We start from the raw sequence: 19,147 nt of genomic DNA, 5'->3' as shown, positions 1-19,147 counted from the left end.
ATGTCCCTTGGGCACAACCTGCTCACTCGGGCTGTGATTCCAGCCACAGGCATGGTGCCTGGCCACTCCCTGCTTATTTTGTCTCTCGATCTGAAGGCAGGCTCAGCCACGGGTGCCCAGGGTTGTCTGTGGTACATGGCCACAGGGAGGGTCAAGCCATTCAGAATGCTTGAGAGCACAGCTAACCAGCCGCAACTGCAGGCTCTACGAGCACCAGCTCACTTCATTATCAGCCCAGCCAGACGTTTGTGGGGGAAATCCGCCAAAAGAAAATCACACACTTGTGCTCCTCCGCCAAGGAGTAACACTGCCTGTACCGCCACTTGTTTCTGCTTGGTGACCGACTTTCCCCAGATGCCTGCCTGGCTCTTCAGCCCCAGTGATAACACAGCTGTTATCCAGCAAGTCCTAACAGCTAACGGCAGGCTTGCCTGTGCTCCAGGCAGCAATGCGGCTTGACTCTTGCAACTGGCCTTTGTTGCGTGAAGAACAGAGCGGAGGATGGTCATCAGGGCTGTGACCTGACCCAGAGCTGAGCCAGTGTCTGTACCCTAGACAACCTCTACATTCCATCCCGCTCTATTGGGTCTATTATCAGCATAAACAGAGCAGAAAAATCCAAAGCCCCCACGCTTGCTTCGGGCATCCCTATCTAGGTCGACTCCTTTCCATCCTATTTGCCTTTTGATTACAGCCTGTTTAATGCAGCAGTTCCCACAGTCCTGGTCTATGAAGCATTGTTTGGGAGATGCTCTGTGGAGGACCATAGTCACGTGGAGAAGGACACACACCACATTCCCTTTTGAGCAAACTATAGCATGCTCAAGGCTTGGAAGGCGCTGTTGCGTCTAGACCCAGCACCAGGTCTGTCTCCTTCCCCACTGTCACTCTGCAATCTCTAAACTTGCTCAGACTGAATCAGTGATGTCACTTTTTTGTGGACTACTTAACTTTTCCTTCACCGATCCTCTCTCCCTCCCCCACAACCACTAATAGCCGCATTTCATAGCTAGTGTTTTGGTGACTGATAGTACAAGTTCTGATTGACAGCTAGGCTGTATAGATGGGATAGGCTGGACAGTGAGTGGCACAAGAGGCTGCCTAGGGAGGGGCTGCCTGACGAAAGACAGACCTGGGGTTGAGGATAGAAAAGCAGTCCCTTACCTTTTAGAGCTGCAAGCGTCTGGGCAGGTTGGGCACTTCTCACACGTCTCCCCAAAGGCTCCAGGCTCTGTGCATTGGCACTGCCCACAGACACAACGGCCTCGATCACTGCAGATCTGCCCATCCTTGGCCCTGCATGTGCTGACGTCTGTTGAGCAGTTACAATTGTCTCCAATGTAACCTGCATGGCATTTGCATTCTCCGCAGTGACACTCCCCGTGGCCTAAAAGGACACACACGTGCATCAGTCAGGATCTGCTGGTCTTCATATTTGATGAACACATACCCCCAGTGCCTGCCATGTGCCAGGGAGAGGAATCCCACAGAGACCGAGGCACGGACTTTTTCACAGAACCTTCGAGGGCCTGATGAGGCCACAGAATAACACATGTGACCTGGCAGGGGATAGACTGGTGCTTTCAAATGGTCCAGTCCCTGGCCAAGCCATGACACAAAACCAGAAAAGCTTCCTGATTCAGTTGATGTGTGAAAATAGTCTCCCAAATATGTCCACACCAGAAACTGAATATTGGGAGGCAAAACTACCGATGAGGTTAAGCAGAGCCGCGTCTTCCAGATGTTCCAGCTGGGCCCTAAACCTACCAACAAGGTTCTCGCAACATGAGCAGGGGCTTGTGGTGACTACAGAAGGTGACTAAGGGACATCAGAAGCAAGACACTCTGCAGCTGGCTTGTAAGATAACCAAGAAATGCAAGGAAACACTGCTCTAGAAGCTGGGGAGACCTAGCGCTCCAGGGGGTGTGAGAGAGTACAACCATGTAGGCACCCTGACTTCAGCCAGAGGAAACAAACTTGGACTTTCTGACCCCCGGCAGCTTGAATGCATAAAACATATGGTGATTCATTACAGGCCCAAGCAAAACCAAGCCTGGCCACACTTCCTGAGTTCTAGTGAGATGCTGACTTCCAGCTCTGACCCTGAGGCCCTGCCATTGGGGATGGGGGGAGGTGGGTGGGGGTGAGGGAGGGCCGCAAAGCCTCAGCCCTCGCCAGCACTCAAGTATTCTTACTTGTATTCATGCCTGGCACTGACTGTGGTGCCATCAGCTCCATCCATTCTCACAGTAACCCACGAGACAGGCATATTACTCATTTCATGAGACATGATATTGGGTGATGGTGCCACACTCCTTTAATCCCTGCACTTAGGAGGCAGAGACAGGTGGATCTCTGAGTTTGAGACCAGCTTGGTCTATAGAGTCAGTTTCAGGACAGCCTGGACTACACAGAGAGACCCTGTCTTAATGATCCCCTGCCCCCAAAGGCAGAATCTTGAAAAATGAAACTGACTCATAGAAGAAGAGACGGCTCACAGAAGGTCACCCAGCTAGCTGCAGTGAAGTCCAAAGAGACAGCTCGGTGTATCTGGTCTAAACTCCTGCTCTGCTGTCTCCCACAGCAGGCTTGGCCATCATGACAACCCATCCCTTGCTGGATGGGTCCTATCCGCAGCCTGTCAGGGAGGAGGTATAATAGAAATTAAATTATACTGCAAACTGTCATGTGCTTGCCAAAAGCAGACTCTGAGGATAGAAGCAGGTCTTCTTCCAATGTCCTCCGAAACTGTCCTGAGCAGGCTAGGCCTCTGGTCCTGTGATAGCACACATAGCTAAGGGTATTATGGACATTGTGCCCTTGAGAACTGGAAGGTCAACCATCTCCAACAGAGGTTTCTGTTTACCCAATGGTATAAAAATGCCAAGCACCCCTCTATGCCTGGCACTCTCATTTGGGAGCCCCAACAATCTGTCTCAGCAGGGCTTCCCAGGTTGTTTCAGGGGGATGTTGAAAGCAACAGATTTGATCCTTGTTCTCTCTTGCTTGTTCTCTGTATTGGGCTCCCCAGTCACCTCTGTTGGATAGCCAAAGTGCCCAATCTGATGATGGTTTTGCTGTCTATCTGTGACTTGTTGCTTGTTCTTTTGCTTGCTAGATCCTTAGCAAATGCAGTCAATCAAAACAAGAAGTATGGCTACTGTAGATTGTTGTTAAGAACAGGGATGCATTGCCTCAAGGTTCTGCAGGCATCGAGGGCAGTGTCACCATCCCTGCCTGAGCTAGGTGTGGCTATCTGCTGAGCACAAGTGTCCTGAAAAGTACGGACACTAGGTCCGCTGGGGATCTCAATTTTCCGGTGCTATAAATGACTCACTCTTCCTAAGGTTCATTTTCATTTGTGTGTCTCTCTGAGGAGTTACATGTATGTGTGGATGGGAGTCCACTGGTCCATCGCAGCCCTTGGAGATGGACTTGGCAGGCTGTTGTAAGCCTCCTGACATGCCTGCTGGGAATTGGAGTTTGTTCTGCAAGAACAGCAAGTGTTCCTAACCACTGAACTAACACTCTCTCTCCCTCTCCCTCTTCCTCTCCCTCTCTCTCTCTCTCCCTCTGTCCCTCTCCCTCTCCCTCTCCCTCTCTCTCTCTCTCTCTCTCTTTCTCTCTCTCTCTCTTTCTCTTTCTCTCTCTCTCTGTGGCCCATTTTAAAGGCTGACTGTTTTAGCAGTGTATCTTCCTCCTTGGTGCATGTTGCTAAGGCTGACATCATCAAGAAAAACAGGAGATTGAATGTACTGAATGTTCACCCATTGGTAAATTCAAGACTGAAGAGCAGAGCTTTGGATGTCATCACAGTGGGGCTCAGCAGTGAATCCACCTCCACTTTGGAGTCAGTTATTCTAACACTGGATCCCAGCATGCTCCTGACCACTAATGAGTCTTGCTCCACAATATAGGTTAGGACCTAACTTTAGAAAGGCTAACACTTCCTGGACCTCCTCTTCTGGTTTAAATGCTCTGCAGTGCCCACAACCTATAAGAAACAGGAGAGAGGACCATCTGGAGTGTCCCCGAGTCCTAACACTCCTTCATAAGATAGTGTCTCCAGTCACTCTGTGGCTCCAAGCCACAGGGCATTTCACAGGCTGTGCTGAGGCATACGGCCAGGCCTCTGGGAAGGGAAGAATGCCAGGCAGGCTAAGAGGAGGCAGAGGAATTCGGCCCACACCACACAGTAGCTGGCATGTGATGCGGCTACCACAGGAACACGCCCGACAAGGTCACAGTCACAGGGGATTCAGGATGACAACTGCCTCTCCACCAGCATGTGGCCAGAGCAATGGCAACCTCCCACATGAGTCTTCAAAGATAAAATGGATCTAATATACACAAACCCCTCACTTCTGCCCCAGGGACTGTGTTGGTCAAGAGCCTAGCTTAAATTGAAGTAGTTCATGGCTAGAGGCAACCTTCATCCAACATTTCTTCATAGGAAATATGCAGAAATGGTAAAGACTGCACCGTGAGTATCCAGACACTTGCCCATACTCTGCCAGTCAGCACCACATGTGGCTTTATCATATCTATCCATTCATTGTGTATATCGTTAAAAATGAATCTCAGAGTCAACTTTAGGGGGCAAGTTTCTGTTTTCATTTTCTGTTTAGAGATATGCATTTACTCAGTTGCCCAACCTGCCTTGAACTCATACAATACTCCAGGCAGGCCTTGGAGTCCCGATCCTCTCACCTCGGTTACCTGAGTAGCTGGTTCAGCCAGAGAACAATATACGAGATGGCTCTGACCCTCTCCAATAGCTCACACATCACAATCCTCCAGAAAGCAAGGCTATAAGAGGCACAGAAAGCATGGCTGGTGCTGTATTTTCCAACTTGAGGAACTGTAAGCTGAGATCTAACTTCCTTTCTGCCTCTGGTTTAGGCAGCACTGCAAAGCGATCCACATATAATTTCAAACAGTATCCCAAAACATTGACATTTTAGAGATGTATATTACTCCATGGGTGGGTTTGGGGTGCAGTGTGTGTGTTGGAGTGGGGGGGAAGAAAGCCTTGCAAAGATGTTCTTGCCGTAGAACAGGCATGCTCAGCAGCGGTACCTGGAGCTCTATACTCCCAACCACGATGGGTGAGCAGCAAGGAAGCCCTATCTACTTACGAGCACATCTGATATCTTGCAGGCCCCAGAGCTCCAAACACCCAGCCCAAGACCACTGTAGCTGAGTGGGCTCCAGATGCAGAGAGCGAGCGAGCCTAGGGAAAGAGTCGGTGGAAGATGGCACATGAGAGGCCACCACAGGCTCTGGGAGGGAACAAGACCCACCAGAGTCACAATGTGTCCAGAAAGCATCTGCCACCCCCAGTGCAGCCCAGAAACGACAGGCAAATAAAGCGGCTGCAGAGGGGAGTGCGAAGAGCCCAGTCTACCTGAGAGAGAGCTGGGAACAGGCGAGGGGTGCTGGGATACAGCAAACCCCTCTTTACAGGTGGCCAAAGCAAACGCAAAGAAAACCAAATGAGGAAGGGCTGCCAAGGCCTGTACTTGATGACTTAGTGGAGGCCACCAATCCTTAAGGGATCCTCGTCCCAAGTGGAGAGACTCTAGTAGTTATAGTTTGGTGGCCATCTGGCTGCTCACTGCCTTAAAGACAGCAAAAGAGGGAGGGAGGTGGTTTAGTGGTACAGCCTTTGCCTAACATGAACAGGGCCTTCACGTCCATCCCCAGCACCGCACATCACACACAAAGCTAAATGTAATTAAGTGAAGATGTGGCATTCACCACCAAATCCTTCACACTGGATGCTGTTCCTAACTAATGATAGGGATCTTTCCCAGGAGGTGGGCTGAGCCAGCGTCTGCAACATAGTACCACAAAGTAGGCTACCAGCTGACTGGTAGCAGCAGGCATAGGACATTACTGCCTGTCATCTTGACTCAAAGTCTCCCAGTGTTCTTCAGAAAGTGTAATCTACACAGCATCAGAACCTTACAGATCTGATACATTGTATCTTTACTGGAATGTCTGCTCTTAGACATCTTTGACACCTTAGGATCTGTGCAGCCATGCCCTCTCCTAGCCATAGGAACACATGTATTAAAATGATAAGGGATAGCCAGGCGGTGGTGGCACACACCTTTAATCCCAGCACTTGGGAGACAGAGGCAGGTGAATTTCTGAGTTCCAGGCCAGCCTGGTCTACAGAGTGAGTTCCAGGACAGACAAGGCTACACAGAGAAACCCTGTCTCAAACCCCATCCCTCCCCAAAATGACAAGGGACATTTGGCTCCTGCTCCCAGGATCAATAACCATCAATCTCCAGTGTTACGGGGCCCAGAGGTCTTAAAGTGAAGCCTCTTCATCAAAACATCAAGCCAACAGGCTGGAGAGATGGCTCAGCGGTTAAGAGCACTGACTGCTCTTCCAGAGGTCCTGAGTTCAATTCCCAGTGACCACATGGTGGCTCACAACCATCAGATGCCTTCTTCCAGTGTGTCTGAAGACAGCTATAGTGTATTCATATAAATAAAATAAATGAATCATAAAAAAAAAACCTCAAGCCAAATGATAATGCTATCAAGACAGAGGGCAGTGAATTCCATGGTGCCTGTTTAATATCATGCAGACATAAATATGTTTTCATCACACAGACAGGGGATATTAAGGACAGTGGCGCACTGCCAGGAATGGCTACACATGTAACTTACCATCAGCACCTCCCTTGCCAGAATGATTGGCAGCTAAGTGAACAGGAAGTTGTAAATGTGCTTGTTTATACAGAATTTCAGCTCTACAGAATTCACAAAGCAGTGCTTATGTGGGCTGGCAGCCAAGTCTCCCTGCCTCTTTCTACCAAGCAGAATATTGGCTATTCAGAGGCCTGGGCTACAGTTGGGGAGCCAGTGGCCTGGCAGGCGATGGATGGAGCCGGTGAGAGGAAGCTCCTGAAGGTGAAGAAGATCGAGGAGGAGGGTGCTAATAGGGTCCCAGGGTGAGGTCCAGCAGTCAGGCAAGCATGTGGGGCGGTGAGCACAGACATCTCCCGCAGGCAAGCTGGACAGGACAGGACAGAACGGAAACATGAGGACTGCAGAGCTTTCTTCTGAAAGAAGAAGGTTCGGGAAACCGTTCTGTGGAGAAATAGAGGCGTGGAACTCTGAATCACATGCAGACTGGCAGGAGAGGTGATGACTGAGGCTCTGCAGGGCGGAGCCGAAGATGCTGAGAGTGGATCGAGGAAAGCAAAGGGAGCAGGGGACTGGACCAAGTTTAAATCCTCCATGTGTACTATGACTTTGAAGAAGTCTCTAAACTCCCGGAACATGTTTCCTATCCTCTCAGTAAGAATAACACTGTGTGCCGGGCAGTGGTGGCGCACGCCTTTAATCCCAGCACTTGGAAGACAGAGGCAGGTGGATTTCTGAGTTCGAGGCCAGCCTGGTCCCAGCCTGGTCCCAGCCTGGTCTACAGAGTGAGTTCCAGGACAGCCAGAGCTACACAGAGAAAAAACCAAAACCAAAAAAAAAAATAAATAAATAACACTGTGTGGCCCTAAAAATTACTAGCTCTTATTCAAGGAAAGCCCCTGGCATGGTCTATGGCCCATGGCATGCCTTGGAAATGAATGACAGAACTGCCTGCCCCAAACAGTGGGGCGAAACAGTGGGGCTTGGATAAAAGGGAGACCTAAGATGCAGACACCAAGGACTTCAGCAAACAGGGTGACTGTGTCAGTGACAAGAACAGTAGAGGATCTGACAGCCGGGCAGCATCACCTTGAAGGAAGGAGGGAATAAAGAACAAAGAACTGTGGAGTGCAGGCGTCCTCAAGCACAGAGTAGGTGCTGCCCAGCCTCTATGCTCACAGAGACATCACTCGCAGGACAAGCAAGGGTGGGGCTGGCCATGAAGAGATGTTCCAGGCCTGGGACACTGAAACATCGAGATCTTGAGGCAGCAGGATTCTGGGATCAGATTCCAGCCTGCACCCTGGTCTGGTAGCACTAAAGCCTTGTGGCTCGGCTCTTCATTTCTAAGTGAGGCTAGTAGAAACGGCCACTTACTAGGTAGTCTTGTGAGGTAAGCCTACCTTGTAGGCTTCAACATGACTGGCATTCAGTAAGCCCTGCCGTCCTCATCCCTACTGTTGCTGTCACGCTAAAGGGAGGCTTCCTGGCAACTTGATCGAAGGCTTCCAACAGCTTAAGTTCCCACGGGTTACCTGACACACCCAAGCTGGGGTGCCAAGTACCCACAGTGCCTTCGAGCACCTGGGCCTGGTGGAGCTACTGAACCACAGCCAGGAGTCCAGGTGGAGTGGCTGACAACACAAAGGCCCACTGGGCCCTCCCTGAGGAGTTCCCTGGTGTCCTCAACACTGGCATATTCAAACTTGAATATACACATACATTCTGAATCAGCAAACATGGGAGGCAAACCTGGCTGCCAGCCTCAGGCCTCAGTTCCAGGCCCAGAGAGGCGGCTCCCACTCTACTTCACCATAGGCTGGGCTTTCCGAGTCTGGAAGACAGTGGACTTGGGGGAAGAAAGGACCATCTGATGGAGAAAACAGAATGGTTCTCATCCTCCTAGGCTCAACTGCGAAGAGTCTCAGGCAGGCAGAAGTCACAACCTTGGGGGTACAAATCACCTCTCCCGAAACCCGCTCCTTTTTAGTTCTAGAATCCACTGGCTCCCTCCTCCAGGGAGGCCATTGTAGCCCTGGGAAGGTTGCAGGGAAGATGACCCTCAGCCTGGAGAGGTGCTTTCTTCCTTGCTCTTCAAGGTCTCCCCTACCTCCCTCCACCCAGACATGTCACCCTCATACGTATACACACTCACTACCTCCTCTGCCCATGACTGTGCCCCCTCTCTCCTCATAGCCCCAAGGTTGAGGGCACCTTCATTCAGATGCCCTTTCTGCCACAGCTGTACCTCAGCTTTCAAGGCTCCACAGTCCCTCTTAGCCTCAGAACAGGCCATTATAAACAGGAAGGGGTTAAAGAAACATAGGGTGTATGTGAGATAAGGGGCCTGGCCCATCCCGAGTAACTTCCCTGGTACCTCAAGTCCACCCTCACTTCTGTTCCAGACATCTGACTAAAACTTTGGGCAGAGGTGGAGCTCTCTGGTAACTGTCATGAAAACAGGGTACCAAGATGGCAGCTTTGTGTGGTGTAGAGTGTGTGTGTGTGTGTGCGCGCGCGCGCGCGCGCGCGCGCAGCTGTCTGTCTGTCAGTCTATCTGTCTGTCCGTGTCCTGTAATGCCCTGAGCAATGGCCCATAGTCTCTCCCTCTGTGCCTGCAGGAAGGGAGACTTGGGAAAGCTCTGCACTCCGACATCCTGGACACTGATGCCAGACTATGCAGTCTTCTTAGGTGATCTGACTCTGTGCCCAGACACACACCCAGGACTCTATTTGGGACTTTGAACAGGAAGGGGAAATCTCTCCGGAGGCATTCTAGTCCTCCTGGTTCTCTGTTGACAAACAGGCTAGAGTTATGTAATTGACCCTCACTGTCCTCATGAGCCCCTGACTGGCCAGGGTGTCTCCCTCCTCCTACTCTGACCTACTCCACTGTTTGACACTTCCCCCTCTGTGCATAGACCTTAGTTACAGAAAGAGCCAAGACAGAGGAGTTCTGCGATGCTCAGGATGCTCCTAGCTCCCTCACAGGGTTCTCCGCTGCAACAAGATAAACTGCTGGCAACATTGTTTCCTTACCAGGAACTCCTGAGCTCAGGGCAGCCTCCCCTACAGGGAAGCACAGCACAGCTAGCTGATTTAAGCCAGCCCCACGGAGAGAGCCCTGCTGAGTGCCAACCTCTCCAATCTCCCCCGCTGAAGCCCAGAGGCTGGACTGGAGGGCTCAGCCCACCCTTAGCAATCTTTACCTACTTCCTGGCTCTGGCTGCAACAGTGCCTTCCACAGGTGGGGGGAGGAGAGGGAGAGGGAGAGGGAGAGGGAGAGGGAGAGGGAGAGGGAGAGGGAGAGGGAGAGAGGGAGAGGGAGAGGGAGAGGGAGATCCTATCTACCTTATGTGGTGAGGGGAAGGCTTTGTGAATACACAGCAGAAGAATAGCCAGTTTAGTCTGCCATTTAATTCCACTTAGATTAGGCCATGGGAATCTCCTCAGAATGGGTGACAGGACACTGGCGATATGCCAGAGCTACACTTGGACCTGGACCACCTCCCAAAGGTGCTTGTGTTTAAGGTTCATTCTCTCTAGATTGGCACAACAGGGACAGAGTGGGGCCTAGTGGTCACCAGGGGTACGCCTTTAAAAGGGGATGTTGGGCTTTGGCTCCCTGCCCTAATGAGGGATGAGGCCCCTCAACACAGGAGAGAAGGAATGAACCTGAGATTACCAAAGCCCTGCTTTTCACCTCTTACATTGATTTTTCTCAGGCATTTTGTCACACTGACCCAAAGCTAACACAACTAGACTCTGCACAATGTACACACATTACCTTCCTCTACCCAAGAACACTATGTAATGAGAACAGTTACTACCCTGATTTCAATAGTTGGTGGAAATGAAAAACAGAGGCTAAGTTCACCATAGCTATAGAGTAGGCAGATGGTAGGGATACAGACCATATCTGCTGGACTCCGGAGCCTATAGTCTGGCTCTGGGATACAGTTCAGTGGTAGGACGCTTGGCTACAGGTGTCTATACTTTTTCTCTGTTTATTTAAGATGGTGTCTCATTGTGTCTCCCTGGCTGGCCTGGAACTTACAGACGTCAACCTGTCTCTGCTTCTCAAGCACTAGGAATAAGAACATGGACCACCACACCCAGCATAGGGGTCTGTTCCTCCTCTCTGGTGAGGGCAATCACACTGATAATTAGCCAAAAGGAATTCAAGGTATAGTGTCGTGAGGATGGTACAGACCCGTGCACAAGCCTGGCTCATTCCACCAGAGACACTAAGCCAGTCTTGGCCTGCCTTATCTTCTCTGTTGAACAGGGCTGGCCAGCTGGGCTGTTGGCGTCTCTTACCACCACCACAGCTGCTGCTGCTGTGTGACTCGGGCCCTGGGCCGGGAGGCTGAAGCAAGCCTCAAGTTAATTAAAGCCTCTGACTTAGAGAGAGTGGAGGAGGGAGAGCATCCAACCCAGCAGGCAGTCTAGAGGGAAGGGTGGGAATGTAAGTGAAAGACAGAGAACAGATACGCTGGGGCTCCTTGGGGCTGAGGGTGGAAGTAGGCGTGGGTATTTAGGACCTGGCAGGAGCTTGGCATGATCCTTCAGGGCCAAGGAACCTGAGGCTGAGCTCCAAGGAACCTGAGGCTGAGCTCCTATTACCTACAGGAGAACCATGAGTCCCAGAGTACCATGGCCTCTCCCAGGTAGGTCCATCCTGTGTCTGCTCCAGTTTCCAAGGCACTGTCTCTATGATCTCCTCAACGGTAATATGAACCAGGCAGTGCCCCACACACACTTATGCTATAGAGCCTTCAGTGGCTCCTTCTCCTCCTCCTCCTCCCCCTCAGAATATAACATCTGTATTTCCACCTCCTGCACACCTGCAAGGAAGTCCACCGCAGGACTCCCTCCACCCCTCCTGGAGTCCCTTCACCTGCTACTGCTTCTCTTTCTATTCCTAATAATTTATTTTATTTTAATTTTATGTACATTTGGTGTCCTGCCCACTTGTGTATGTGTGTATGCGAAGGTGTCAGATCCCCTGGAACTAATACTACAGACAGTTGTGAGCTGCTGCCATTTGGGTGCTGGGAATTGAACCTGGGTCCTTTGTAAGACCAGCCAGTGCTCTTAACCACTGAGCCAACTCTCCAGCCCAGATCCATTTCTTTAGGCCTCTAAAAGAGTCTGGTTGTGAGCAGAGTTTCGTTTTGAATCCATCCCTCTGACTGCAGTACGGCTAACACACAGACTGGGATAGAAGAAGCAGAGGTGGAAAAATGTTAAGACTTCAAAGGGGTAGAAAAGGTCAGCAGCAGATGGATGGAGAGGCTGGGAAGAAGGCAGGATACAGAGTAGCTTTGAGGCTTCTGCCCTGCGAGACGAAGAGATCTGGGAGAGCCATGCTGGGGGGAAGGACAGAATTCAGCTGGGGACATACTAGAGTAAGGGCATGCAAGAGGCTCCCAGAACTCAGGAGGGAATGTGAGCAGTTGAGCAATCTGGGTTGTTGAAGGGGTACGAGAGAATGGGGTGAAAAACTCCCACCCTGGCAGCTGGCTAGAGACTGAAGGTAGGTCAAGAGCATTGCCAGGACACTGGTGAAGGAGATGTGGGTTGAATCCAAACGGGACTGAGCTCAGGTCTGAGGGGAGAGAGCCATTGAAGATGGTTCCTGCAGACAGCTGTCCTAAGAGACGTGGCTGTGGACAGAGAGGGAAGATGGGAACACACAGCTCGGTGGAAGCATATTTGTTTTTACTTCCTGGCTTTCCTATTCCTTCTCTCCTCCTCTCTCCTACTTTCTCTTCCTCCCTTCAGACTGGAACATGTTTGAAAGCTGACCAGTCAGGCGTGGAAGCACACTCCCCTATTCTCACTTGGGAGAGGCAGGAAAATCAACACAGCTTTGAGGCCAGCGTGGTCTATAAAGCACATTCCAGGCCAGCAAATGATATGCAGCACAACACTGTGTCAAAAAAAGTCAAACAGCCATTAAGCTGATGTCCTTAATAGGGAGACGTAATGCTTGTTGTTTTGTATACCTTATCCCATGAGCCCACAGATCCATACAAAATCAAACTTGTATCTGTGTGCGCCCAGAGCCTAGCTACCATGGTTTCCAGCTCTCAGAAGACAGTCAGGGTATGCTGCTGGTGGCTGGACAGACCCCAAGTCCTGGGGGAAGACAGCCAACAGTGAACACTACAAAACACCAAGTATCACTGACCTCCAGGTTCAGTGTGATTCTAGACAGTTCAAATTATCAACAAACCCAGGGACTTTGGGCTACCCCAAAGAAGAGAAGCGGGAATTCGCCTTCCTTTCCCATTGCCATAGTCAAACAGAGGCTTTTCACTCGGTTCTGTTCCTAAACAATGATCCAGTCTCCTAGCACACACATCACCTGGCAGTCACACACAGTGATGTATTCTGGGTCTCTGGGCCAGCTACTCCTGTCCTTGGCTTACTGTTGACAAAACAGCCAACTGGTGGTATTTCCCCCATGAATGGCTCTCACCCTGTCTTTCATGTGTCTGAAGAGCAAAGTAGGATCCCTCTGACAAAACCGGGATGGCACTGCTTTAAGCCATGCTTCTGTAATGGAGGCTGAGACTTGTTAATGGTCACAGAGCCCTCCCAAAGAATACTACTGCCTTCTTGGCCTTGGCCCCTTATGTCTATGATGACAGTATACCAGCCATGAGGGAGACAGGGGAAGTCTACTGTGACTGATGGAATCTAACTCAAGAGAGACTCCTTTAGATAAAGATTAACTGGGCATGACTTAGAAATGTGAGGCTCGCCGGGTGGTGGTGGCTCACGCCTTTAATCCCAGCACTTGGGAGACAGAGGCAGGCGGATTTCTGAGTTCGAGGACAGCCTGGTTTACAGACTTCCAGGACAGCCAGGGCTACACAGAGAAACCCTGTCTCGAAAAAAACAAAAAAACAAACAAAAAAAGAAATGTGGGGCTCAATGCTAGGGTAATGGCAGGGTCAAACTCGTCAGAATAAGACAACCATGGAAGAGATGACCACAGTGCAAGGCTCTTCTTTCTGGTTCGACTCTACAGTCAAGAGCCACGTGGAGCAGGTGAGACAGGGTGGTGCACAGCTCCCAGCTAGTCCAGAGGTTGAAGCAGGAGGAACTGCTTAAGCGGAGCAGGTTAAGACCAGCCTAGATCACATAGCAAGACCTCTTTTTTTGTTTGTTTGTTTTTATTTTTGTTTTTTGTTTTTTCAAGACAGGGTTCCTCTGTGTAGCCATGGCTGTCCTGGAACTCACTCTGCAGACCAGGCTGGCCTTGAACTCAGAAATCCACCTGCCTCTTCCTCCCCAAGTGCTGGGTTTAAAGGCGTGCGCCATCACCGCCCAGCTCCTTTTTTTAACTTTAAGAAACTTTAGTCTAGGTTCTGGGCCTCAGTTTCCAGAGTAGATAATACATATTGACCTATTATGTGTGGCCAGTACTATTAGGAAAGGCATGCAATGTAAAACAAACAAAACCCCTCCTGCTTAGTGCTCACTAGTGATGAATGCAAAACACTAGCATCCATCTATTTCCAAGGAAACAATATCCAAGTCATAGAAGAGCTTAAAAAAGCATTTATTTATTTTTATGTGCATGAGTGCATGTATGTATGTGCAGTTGGTACCCAAGGAGGCCAGAAGATGGCATAGGGGGCCTGGAGAATTAGCGTTATAATTATTAGTTGCCAGATAGATGCTGGGAACCAAACCCAGGCCCTCTGCAAGAGCAGCTAATGTTCTTCACCCGCAAAGCCAGCTCTCCAACCCTGTAAGAAGTGCTTTAAAATAGTCTCCTGGCAGTATTAGGCTTGCCTGTTGCCGAAGGTCAGCTCTGTGGAATCAAGTACTGCCTAGGACTTCCTTAGCACAGGACATGGTTGAGTTCCCGTAGACTTTGTGGGGTGGGGTTGTGGATGAGCTTAGAGGTCAATGGTACCCGAGAATATGTCCCAGGAAGAGGAAGGAAAACATCCTGGGCGATTCCAGACTCCAGGGAATATTTGACTCTGGTTAGTGCCCCAAGGGCAGTGTCCCCAGGAAGGGACACTCACCTCCAAGGACACAAAGCACCCTCATATCCTGCCCTGCCCCTGCCAATAATAGAGTGTACTGGAGTACACAAAACTAGGACCAAAACAAAAACATTGGCTCAATTCCTGAACCGGGTAAGGAAAACACATTAGGGATAACTGTTTCCACCAGCAGAGGTCTCTCAGACTTCTAAATTGAAGAGTGGAAAATTTTCTAACACTATTATCCTAGGATGTTTAAAGGCTAGCAGCACTTTACAGCCTTATGACAGAGACCTAGGCTTTGGCATCCTCACGGTCTCCCTAAATTTGCACCTTTAGCTTATTAAATGCCACTGTGTTCCTCTTTAGCCACACTTCATCAGTTTATTGATCAGGCCTGAAGCTGGAAAGCAGAAGCCCAGTATAAGGTCTTCTATTTGCATACATCCCTCTCTAAACAGAGAGAAAAGACAGGGGAGACCCAGTGCTTGGATCATTCTCAGCATCACCCATAACCTGCTAAGAAGTTCCTGGAAACAGGACCAGAACAGCGAGAACTTTATTCCCAGGAGCTGAACCCAGAGCTCCAGAGCAAGGCAGGCACCCAGTATGGCCTGCCCCACTTCTTCTCATCTTCCAAGCTCGCAGAAACATCCAGAAGTTGCAGAGAGAAGCTTGCCATCCTTTATACACCCATTCTTCAACCTCAGTGGAAAATTCCAGAGGCAACAAAAACTTAAGAAATCCACTCACGACTCCAAGTCCTGCATCGAGAATAACAATTGGCGTGGGGGCAACCAATGCATAAAGTGTATCAGATTCTTACTGAGCAGTAGGTAGCAACAGACAAGTAGGTAGCCTAAGACAAGATGAGGAAGACATCACTGACATGGCGTTAGTGGCACAAGGTCATTACTCTCCCAGCTCTGACTTTCCCAGACAACTTTCTCTAGGCACAAACTGCCAGAGGCTAGCTGACTAGATACAAGAACCCCAGCTCATCTGATCATGTGATGGGAAAGTTGGTACCAGAGTTCTCGATGTTTTTCTTTGGAAGAAGAGGGATCTTTTTTCATGAAGATGTGTGGGAAGAGTGTCTCTGTGTGTCTCTGAGGACATATATACATGCTTGTGCGTGAGTGTGCACATGCACGCACGCACATGTGTAACCTTCTATTTGACAGTAGAATCTGAATATAACCCTCAGTGAGTTTCTGCACACAAGTTTAAATATGTGAAACAATCCTGATTTACCTGGGAGCTCCCACTAAAAGCCTACAGGCCCTTTTGGTGCCTCAATCTTGTCTTAGGGCTTCCACATTGCTGAGAAGAGACATCATGACCAAGTCAACTCTTAATAAGGACAACATTTAATTGGGGCTGGCTTACAGGTTCAGAGCTTCAGTCCATTATCATTATGGCAGGAAGCATGGCAGCATCCAGGCAGAAATGGTGCTAAAGAAGGAGCTAAGAGTTCTATCTACATCTTGTTCCGAAGGCAAAGAGAAGAAGACTACTGTCTTCCAGGCAGCTAGGTCTCAAAGCCCACCCGCACAGTGGCACACTTCCTCCAAGAAGGCTTCATATCCTAACAGTATCTCCTCCTGGGTGGAGCATATTCAAACTGCCACAGTACACTTCAAGAACGTGTCATGGAAGTTGCTTGTGGGTTGGTCCAGGCACAAACTATGGACTCTGGCTAGAGTGGTTCATGCGTTTAATCAGAGTGTTAACCTGGGAGGTAGAGGCAAAGGCAGGGAGCTATCTGTGAGCCCAGGCTAGGCACATAGTGAGAGCCTCCTGCCTAAAACCAACATAAGTAAGCCCTACAAAACAAACCTCCCTCCCTAAAACACACATAAACAAGCTCCACATGTTATATGGAACAAATGTACTCAAATATTTATAAAAATAAATAAATTTCAATGCAATCATAGAAGATGTAGCAGTGACCAAAGCCTCAGAATGGTCATCAGGCTACAGATCTGGAGTGTGAAAGTTAATCTCTAAAGAAAGCTGCAAGAAAGCTGGGTAGTGGTGACGAATGCATTTAGTCCCTGCACTCTGGAGGCAGAAGCAGAGGCAGGTGGATCTCTGTGAGTTCAAGGGCAGCCTGGTCTACAGTGGTAGTTTCAGGACAGCAAAGTCTATACAAAGAAGTCCTGTCTCAAAAACAAAAACAAAACAAGCAAACAAACAAAAAAAGAAAAAGAAAAAGAAAGAAAGAAATATCTGTAAGAATGGCAGGGTATATTTTTAAAAAGACAGGGTCACTCTCTAGTGGCTGGAGAGATGGTTCAGTGGTTAAGAGTGCTCACTGATCTGGCAGAGGACCCAGGTTTGATTCCCAGCACCCGCGTTTCAGTTTATGACCATCTGTAACTCCCTTCCGAGGAATGAGGAATCAAATGCACATATATATTCACAGGTACACACACATAAAATTAAAATAAATAAATAGATAGATAGATATATTTTTTAAACAGATAGGGTCTTACCATGCAGGCCTGACTAGTCTGGAATTTGCCATGAAGACCAAGTTGCCTTTAATTCCCAGAGATCCACTTGCCTCTGCCAGAGTACCAGTATTAAAGGTGTGCAACCTCACGCCCAGTTCTGACATTTCTTGTCAACCTGTCAATTTATTATTTATAGTATGCTGTCTCTGGTCATTTATGATGGCTGAGAGTGCCCCCTTCCTTGAATTCATAGTAAAGCTGGGTAGTATGCTAATACCTAACTTCAAGCAAAGGAGTGATGAAGAGCCATATACCATGGGCAGGTTTGAGAGGGAACTCAGAAATCACTGAATACTTCCCACCTGGGTCCAATAAATCAGTTCGTCATCCACCTTCCACACACGGCAGTCCACACACAGCAGATGAGAATGAAGAGTTAGGGCTGAAGTCACAGTGACTTCATTTTGTAGGCGACAGAGCCACACAAGGGCCTCATGCAGGTGTGTGCATGTGACTGTGCTACAGAAATGACGGAGACCACTGGTTGGCACTGATACAGGGCAGCCTCTCAGGATGTTCTTCCCAAAAGGTTCCTTTCAGGTCACTACCACTACATAACCTACATGACCACTGGGTGGCTAAGACCGATGCCTGGTTTCTGAGTAGTGGCTGGTTAAGAACTTGGAGGAGAGGAGAGGACCTGATGAGCCCTGGGCTCTAGCCTGAGGTCAGAGCAGGAGGAAGAGATATGGTCTATTACCGATTGACCTGCACAGTAAAGCTCAGCTTACTTCTGAGGCTTATTTCTCACCCGGATTCCCTAGCTTACCTGCCAGGCTGCAAAACTTGGCTCTGCTATTTTCAGAGGAAAAACAGTTCCCACTAACTGCCCCTTTGCCCGTGGTTCACCCACGCACCCTCGTGCCCACCTTTTTTGGGAAGCAGACTATCTGTCCAGAGAAGCTATTTCTGGAAGCCCTACTTAATCTCTGTAAACCGAGAAATATTTTTTTAGACATACCTGAATGATGTTGTTGTAGACAGTGTTTCATTTGGCAAGAAGTAAGGAACCAAGAACTGAGCCTTTAATCACAGGAGTCTTTCTAGCTACAGAGGCCTGGCAGAACTGGGTTTTTTTTTTTTTTTGGAGGGGGGTTGTTTTTTGTTTTTTGAGATAGGGTTTGTCTGTGTAACCCTGGCTGTCCTCAAACTCAGAAATCCGCCTGCCTCTGCCTCCCAAGTACTGGGATTAAAGGCATGCGCCACCACTGCCCAGCTGTCAGAACTATTTTAAGTCTACCAAGAACAATTGGTAACCCCGGAATCTGTTTTTGGACGCTGGGAGAGATGCCTCAAGTTTCAGGCTCCCATTTTCATCTCTGAGAAGGAACTCTGGAGGTTGTTTGGTTCTCTCAATATTTACCACATAACAAAAGTAGGATGCGTGTTATAAAACCCTATTGCAATGTACTTTGGGAGCCCCACAGTTACAAGATCAAAAAGGTTCTGCTCAAAATTTTATAGTCGATTAGATTTTAAATTTCTCATTCTAAGAGACCCAAGAGGCAGGCTCGCCATGAGATTATTAAGTCTAAGATCTCAACAGCTTCCTCTAAGCATGTGACCCAGAGCCCAGGAGATACCTATTAGGGACACAGATCACCACACAGCACAAAGTCCGAACGGATCTCATTTCCTGCATTGAAAATAACTGAACAGACCCCCACCTCTTCTCACATTTAAAGAAACGTTGAAGGATCAACGCTTTCCAAGAATCAGAAGAATAGAAGTGATCCCAAGGGCCCCGTAAAACTCCTGTTACACACAGAAATTGTTTGGGGACAGAACTGTCCTGTAAATTGCATCTCCTAGAGACCAGAGGAGAGCCACAGCGAGACAGAGGCTCTTCCATGGTGATATGTCACAAGAACAGCAACAACTGCCCAATTGCTTCCAGACCTGGTCTTGGTTGCCTTGCTGCTCATTTTGATGATGGAAAACCCCTCCCA

The 19,147-nt window shown here is 49.1% G+C and overlaps 1 protein-coding gene across 2 annotated transcripts in view; it reads right to left on the bottom strand.

The window, feature by feature from the left end:
- The window catches only part of Itgb5 (integrin subunit beta 5), a 132,442-nt gene that overhangs the window by 22,910 nt on the left and 90,385 nt on the right, over positions 1-19,147 (bottom strand). For both annotated transcript variants that reach the window (XM_031363728.1, XM_031363727.1), the window contains exon 11: positions 1,165-1,387. In XM_031363728.1, the coding sequence (XP_031219588.1) occupies positions 1,165-1,387 (223 nt within the window). The remainder of the gene's footprint in view (positions 1-1,164; positions 1,388-19,147) is intronic.

Source organism: Mastomys coucha, unplaced genomic scaffold (assembly GCF_008632895.1).
Source record: "Mastomys coucha isolate ucsf_1 unplaced genomic scaffold, UCSF_Mcou_1 pScaffold12, whole genome shotgun sequence".
NCBI lineage: Eukaryota > Metazoa > Chordata > Mammalia > Rodentia > Muridae > Mastomys > Mastomys coucha.
Note: the sequence above shows the minus strand (reverse complement) of the source record. Positions and strands in the feature narration are given on the sequence as shown.